Here is a 7,970-nt window from a genome sequence, read left to right on the forward strand (position 1 = left end):
TAAATTAAAATGTTAAAATCAAATCTGATATTGTTTTACCTTTTATTTGGTGTGTGGAAGGTGTGCGGAAGAGGGGGTAGTCTTATACGGCGAGAATATAACAAACTCTGTATTTTGAGTGGAAATGTTAGGGGGTCGTCTTATACGCCCAGTCGTCTTATACGCTGGCAAATACGGTATATCAAATTCTATTTGGTTGGAGGTAAAATATATATGAGTGACAGTATATATGCATATATGAGTAACCAAATGCATCATAATTTTTCCAAGATTTTTATACTATTATCCCCATATCCTCCATTCAATTTGTTCTAGAGTATGCATGAGAACCACCTACCTATACATAATGCAAAAGTTAACAGGATTGTGCTCATGAATGTGACTGAACAAGATACAGGAGATCAAATACAGGTTCAAAGTCAGTTTACATAGGGAAATTATAAACTAATTCATCCTCCTCCCAAAGCGGGCATTGCCACTACCTGGGTATTAAACAAAGCTCACTTGCTTCATAAACTGGTTACATCATATGTGAGAAGATCATTTAAAGAAGATTCATTAAACCATGTTCAGAAGTGGACTGTGTGTGTCATCTATTTTAGGAACTTTTTATGCTCTAAGATAAACTCCATAACGTAAGAATATGATGGAACCAACTATCAGGAACTGATAGATGACCCAAAAGGTAGAGAATCTTTGTCAAAGCTCTTGATTAAATCTATGTGCTGTTACACATAGGTAATAAGAAACAGCAGATTATAACTCAGAGATAGCCTATGTTACCAGCAAGCTCTGCAACTCAAGAGGAATCAGTGTCTATTATGACATCTTCAAGTATTATTTCAAGTAAGTTGGGCTAAGAGGGAAACTCAAGAGAGTTACTATTTTCCTTCGTTACTACCTGTTAAAGTTATTATAATAAAACAAAGTGTTAATAAAGTAAACAATATGTACTACTGAAAAAAATATTTCCAACGTTTCACTATGTTATAATTTAAGAATGTTTTACAACATTTTGACCTAAATATCCCACAAAATTTGCAATTAATATGTTAATTAGCTATATTGCACATAATATAAATGTGTCCCAAAAAGCATCCATCAAGATATATACTGTGCTTATTTTACTCCTGCACATCACTGGAAAATAGCTGGCAAGATTCTTCAATCATAATAATTAACGCACTAGGCTTAATTAATAAGAATTCAAAGAGAGTCTGAGAGAATGAAAAATTTTGTTCCTGGAAAGAGTAAAAGTTAAGACATTATAAAACCATCTTTGAGATCTGACCCAAATGCAAAATGTTTCCCTCTTAAATGTAAGTAAATTACATTAAAAATTAAATTTTCTAAAATATTCATGTATAACTCCTCTCCCATATTACAAAGAGCCACATAATCTTGAGTAAATAATGACCCTTTAGAGGAAAAGAGATACACTGAATATTGGGTAGAATAAATTACTCACCCAGAGTCATACAACTAATAAGTGTGTTAGTACACCCCAAATTCTACCCATGAGTTTTAACTTAAAGTCCAGACAGAGCCTTTTCCATTTTCTTGTTGTCTCCCACAACAAGTACATTTGCATTCAGCTGGAGGGGGTAAGGATATCCATGCTTTCACCCACTACCAGAAATCTCTCATGGAATAATTTCAGGCACAGACATAGAAGGCTTACCAAAGAATCTTCATATCACAACAGCAGCAGAAATTACTGAAAGCTCCTTTCTGATTGTATAATGACTTCCTTAGGAGTAGCTCAGTTTTGAGTATGTAGTCTTATTCTATAAATTTTAGCAGGAATTTGCATTTTAATCCACTCAATTTAACAAGCTCTTTTTATATCTACATCTGGGTACTACTTTACATTATAAAAAGAACTGTCAAATGTGTGAAACATTATATGCCTATCTACTATAAGTGCCCTCAATACTAGGGCAGATTCTATGGTAAATATAAAATAAGAAAACAGTAAGATTCACTTATGTAATGAACTTTGTCTTCCTTTTTTTGTTGTTGATTTCAGAGAGGAAGGGAGAGGGAGAGACAGAAACATCAATGATGAGAGAGAATCATTGATCAGCTGCCTCCTGCATGCCCAATACTGGGGATCGAGCCCCAACCTGGGCATGTGCCCTTGAACAGAATCAAACCCGGGACCTTTCAGTCTATAGGCTGATGCTCTATTCACTGAGCCAAACCGTCTAGGGCTGAACTTTGTCTTCTAATAGTCAACATGCATACATACAGTTATAAACTATAATGAAGCCTCAAACAAATTTCACATTCTTACTATGCACTTTTAAGCTGTTTTAACAGGTTACAAGAATAACAAAAATACTTAAACTTTAATTTAAAAATAGTTACTTAACTAGGATATTATTATACAAGGTATTCTTATTTAAGAACCAATAAAAATGGAAAGATAAATGGGACAGAATTCATCACAGTTAGAGACCAGGTACAGTAGTACTTGGAGTAAGACTGGAACATTCCAGTAAGCAAGCAAGCAAGTTGTGCAGTCTCATTTCCTAAGAATTAGGGACCCACAGGGAAAAAATAAACAAAAGGAAGCTATCAGGAAAGTAAATTGCATTCTATTTATAAACCAAAAGCATTCACACACACCCCCCCCCCCCCGTTAAAATATTTACCATTATCCTTGCTGCTATTTTCTTCAATAGTCATTTGTTCAGCCAATTCAGACAATGATTCGTCAATAGTCTGGCTTCCTCGAAGTGTGAGGGATAGCCTTCTCTTAAATTTTTTCATCCTATCGATTCAATGTGACTTGAAATATCCTGAAAGAACAGAACAGAATGAACACAAAATTAAAGCCATGAATACTTTACAGCTCAAGAAAAATGTTCTACATTTATTAACAATTTTCAAAACAGAAAATAATGAGACATTTCCACTTCTGCCAAATATCATAAAATCCAACCACTTCCTTAAAAAATCCCCTCACTCAAATTAATATATTTATATAGAATCATCAGAAGAGCAAGAATTCTACAAACTAGAGGTTGAGATTCTAGTATCACAATTATTTTTAGTATAGAAAATGTTCCTAAAACATGTTTTTAAAAAACCAATATAGAGAAAATATTAACACTATTTTGATGCGTAGGTTCTATCATCTTAACTAGTAAAGAGAATATGCAAATTGACCATCACGCCTTAACAGTCAAGATGGCTGCACCCACAGTGGAGGCAGGGATTCCATAACACAAGATGGCTGTGCCCACAGTACAGGCTGAGTTCCCATAACGAGCCTTAACGAGCAATTAACAGGGACCTGAGGCTGCATAGCACTGGGTTGAGGCAGGGTCCTGAGGCTGCGCACCCGCCTGGTGGGGCTTGACAGAGGGGGCTTGACAGGGGACCTCAGGCCATGCACCCCACCCCAGGCCGGGGGACCTGAGGTTGCGCCCCCCACCTGGCAGAGCTTGAGGGGGACCTCAGGCCGCGCCCCCCACCCCAGCGCTGAGCCAGGCAACCTGAGGCTGTGCCCCCCACCCGGTGGGGCTTGACGCGGGTGGGGCCGGCCAGGTCTGGATCTAGCCCAATGGGGATGGGGCTGGCTTGGTCTGGGTCTCGCGTGATTTTGAGGAGCATGTGGGTGGGCGGGGACTTGACTCTGGTTCCCATGGCATGCCCCAGACTCTTATAGGAGGAAGATTTTCATATACATTTTACTAATTTCCTTTCATCTCTGATACTTCTATTATAGAGGAAGGGAAAATAGCAATATTAAAATATTTCCTGTAATTAATTCCCTTTTAATGTGCACGAACTTTATGTACTGGGTCACTAGTTATAAACAATGATCATCTATACTAATAAAAGGATAATATGCTAATTAGACTGGACATCTTCCAGACAACCTTCTGGACGTCCTTCAGGACAAAGCCACAGTGGTGGGGCTAAGGCAGGGGCAGAGGCAGTTAGGTGTGATCAGGCCAGCAGGGGAGAGCAGTTAGGGCGATCAGGCAGGTAGGCAGAGGTGGTTAGGGGCAATCAGACAGGCAGGCAGAGTAGTTAGGGGTGATCAGGCAGGTAGGCAGGTGAGTGGTGAGTGGTTAGGAACCAGTGGTCAGAGGCCTAGAGGGATTTCCCGGATTTGAGAGGGTGCAGGTCCGGTTGAGGGACACCCCCCCCCCTCCTGTGCATGAATTTCATGCACCAGGCCTCTAGTTATATTATAACCAGTCAATGGTATCTTTAGATAGGAGGAGGTGAAGGGGTAGGGGAGAGAATAATGAATGATGTTTGATACTTTGTGAAACAGGAATTTTCATTTAGCCAAGATATTGGGGGTATGTTTTGTGGAGTTTTTTTGTTTGTTTTTTTGGTGTGTGGTTTTTGTTTTTGTTTTGTTTTTTTCTTTGATTGGTTATCAGGAGTCTCCTTCTATTATCATAACAATGCCAAATGGTATCAAATGCCTCCCTCACACTTTCGTATTTCTTAACTCATGTAGTCTTCCTAACTCTAAGGAGTAGACTACACTATTTCATTTTTACAAATACACAAATAGGCTCAAAGAAGTTCCCTGACTGAAGTCAAAAAATTAATGATAGAACTGAGATTTAAAACTAGAATTACCATTTTCCTTTTCCCCCCACATTTTCACATCTCTGAAATCAGGATGTATCTCACAATTAACCCTTTGAGTGCCAACCAATATCCTAGGAACTATGCTAAAATTGCCAAGGCATTTTTGCTGATTTTACAGCAGTTTAGGAAAAAAATTATGAAAATTAGGCAGATAAATGCCAGTGGTCAATTTTAGAACTACAAACATTCAGAATCATAAGTAATCTGCACTTAGGTGCCATCTGTCAATAAAGAGTGAACTACTAGCATCTAATAGTGACACTGCAGGAGGAGCGCGATAGCATTCCCGGAACTTTGGGGGAAAGACAGGAGGAGTGCAACCGCGCTCCCCGGCACTCTAGAGGTTAATGGGATGTCAAAATATAATTGACAGCTTTCTTCTTCTTTTCTTTTCCCCCCACAAATAGGATTTTTTATTTGTCACCAGTAAATGTTTGAATTTTAAGCAGAGTATTGGACTGGGGGCTCATACCCATCAACTCATTCAACTTTAGCACTTGTCTCATCCTTAGTAACTTTTCAGAACTGCTGCCTTCACTATGAAGCTCCATGAATTTTCCCAATTCAAGCTTTGGCTTCTACATTTTGACTTTTCTAACCAAGACATTATGGAGTGGATAAATTGACAAGCTTTATCTACGCCTTTCCCAATGCTATCTGGAATCAATTTATTGATCACTTCTTTCAAGTCATTTGTCTGCACCTCTCGGGTCATGACAAGAGGGAACGCAGCACAGAGTATGTCTATCTATCTCCCTTCTCTCCTGAATCTTGTCTCTTCAGCTCTTGATTGACTTAGAGGCTCTCCAACGACGTCAAACTAATTTTTTCACTACCTTATCAACTATTCTCAGCAGAAGCCTCAGTCTGACACAAGTTGCTCCATCATAGGCAGAAATGGAGGTTTAGATGAGATAATATGTGTATTTCAACAAGCAAGATAAATTTATAGGAAGCAGTCAGTAAATTTTAAGAGTTTTTTCCAACTAAGAAACCTGTAACTGCAGAACATAGTTAGCCTTTATAATCCTTACCATTTGTTTAAAACATACTTGGTATTTAAAGTGAACTGAGCTACTGCCAATTTCATCTACCCTTTTGTTCCTATAAGAATTTATACTAGAGACACCTTCTTTTGTAAGGCATCAGAATTTGTGCAGGAAAGGGGTAACTCTTCAAGCTTGGGGGCTCAAACTCTGAACATTCCAAAGAAAGGATTAGCCTCTGACAGGTTTCTGGGAGATAATCTCTGAGCCCCTGGAATATCCTGCCTGATAAGTCTCTTTGTATACCTGAGATCTTGGGCCATACCAGATAATTTACGTCAATAATATAAAATATGGTAAATGGCTGTTTTTGTATGCCTCAGGTTTGGGCCACACTATATCACTTTGACCTTTGGATAGAAGAGAGAAGAAAGAAGCTGCAAATGAACAACTAAAGACAATAATGTGGGTATGTCCACACCTACGAAACTAACCCCCAATAAAAACCCTGAACACCAAGAACCAGGTAAGCTTTCCTGGTTGACATCACCGCATATGTAAGGTTATCACACAGGCGGCTGGAGGACTGAAGCACTGCCCATGCAACTAAATCCACTAGGTGAGGATAACTGAAAACTCACACATACTTATTCTTGGACTCCACCCTACATGCCCTGTTCCCTTTGCTGATTTTAATCTGTACTTTTTTGCTATAATCTACGATAATCGTGAGTTGAACAGCTTTTCTCTGATTTGTGTGTCCATCAAGCACGGGTGTGGGTCTTAGGAAACCCGAACACGCTCTCATTCAAGAAAAGAATTAATTCACAGCCCTAGCCGGTTTGGCTCAGTGGCTGGAGCACTGGCCCACAGACTGAAGGGTCTTGGGTTTGATTCTGGTCAAGGGCAAGTACTTCAGTTGCAGGTTCAATCCTGGCCTGGTAAGGGTTGGGGCATGTGTCAGAGGCAACCAATTGATGTCTCTCTCACATTGATGTCTCTGTCTCTCCCCGTCCCTTTCACTCATCTAAAAATCAATGGAAAAAATATCCTTGGGTGAGGATTAATAAGAATTCACATAACAAAATAACATACTATTCCAAACTGCACTGTACTATAAACGCAAAATGCACACTGGATTTTAAAGACAGTATTTAAAAAGAATATGAAAATAACTCATTGTTATACATTTAACATGATAAAAAATATTTGGTTAGTAAAATGTGTTACTAAAATTAATTCCACTTTTTACGTACCTGCAAAATATTTTTACATTAAATATAATTTGTATTATATTTCTATTGAATGCTGGTATAGAACGTTAACTATATATGTATGTATGTATGTATAAAGCAAAATAACCTTTATTCTTTTCTAGTTGTTAAAAAGATCTCTAGCTTTTTTGTCAAAGTTAGATCAAATTTTAAAAGGTAAAAGGGCAATAAATGATAGAATAAAACTCCCTCCCTCTCTATCTATCTATCTATCTATCTCTATATACACTAGAGGCCTATGCACAAAATTTTTGCACAGGTCTCTCTCTCTCTCTCTCCCTCTCTCTCTCTCTCTCTCTCTCTCTCTCTCTCTATATATATATATATATATAGACACACACACACATACATATACACTAAAGGCCTAGTGCACAAAATTTTTGCACAGGTAGCATCCCCAGTGGCTGCTGGCTGCCTGCTGGGGCCTCCATTCCCTGGCTCTGGCCTGGGCCTTCCTTCGTTCCATGCCGTCCCCTTGTGGTCAGCGCACATCATAGTGAGCGATCAAACTCCCGGTCCATCGAACTCCCAAGGGGACAGTTTGCATATTAGGCTTTTATATACATAGATATCTTCTAAAATATATAATAAAAGGGTAATATGCAAATTGACCCTAACAGCAGAACGACCAGAAATGACCGGTCACTATGACACACACTGACAACCAGGGGGCAGATGCTCAATGCAGAAGCTGCCCCCTGGTAGACAATGCACTTCCAAAGGAAGAGCACTACTCAGCCAGAAGCCAGCTCATGGTTGGCCAACACAGCGGTGGTGGCAGGAGCTCTCCCACCTCCACAGCAGCACTGATGTCCAACTAATGGCTTAGGTCTGCTCCCCGTTAGTCGGACACCCCCCAAGGGCTCCCGGGTTGCCAGAGGGATGTCTGTCTGCCAGTTTAGGCCTGCTCCCTCAGGGGTAGAGATCCCCCAAGGGCTCCTAGACTGCAAGAGGGTGCAGGCCGTGCCAGCTTAGGCCCAATCCCCTAGGGAACAGGCCTAAGCCAGCAGATGGTCATCCCCTGAGGGGTCCCAGACTGTGACAGGGCACAGGCCGGGCTGAGGGGCCCACCGGCCAAGGCCAGAGC

General features: G+C 40.0%; 1 protein-coding gene across 2 annotated transcripts in view; it reads right to left on the reverse strand.

The window, feature by feature from the left end:
* CDK17 (cyclin-dependent kinase 17) overlaps positions 1-2,816 on the reverse strand; it is a 45,542-nt gene extending 42,726 nt beyond the window's left edge. The window contains exon 1 of one of the 2 annotated variants that reach the window (XM_006757626.2): positions 2,658-2,816. In XM_006757626.2, the coding sequence (XP_006757689.1) occupies positions 2,658-2,775 (118 nt within the window). In that variant the 5' untranslated portion in view covers positions 2,776-2,816. The remainder of the gene's footprint in view (positions 1-2,657) is intronic. The other variant, XM_015559990.1, reaches the window with a different exon arrangement.
* Positions 2,817-7,970: the final 5,154 nt, after the last annotated feature.

Source organism: Myotis davidii, unplaced genomic scaffold (genome assembly GCF_000327345.1).
Source record: "Myotis davidii unplaced genomic scaffold, ASM32734v1 scaffold13, whole genome shotgun sequence".
Classification (NCBI taxonomy): Eukaryota; Metazoa; Chordata; class Mammalia; order Chiroptera; family Vespertilionidae; genus Myotis; species Myotis davidii.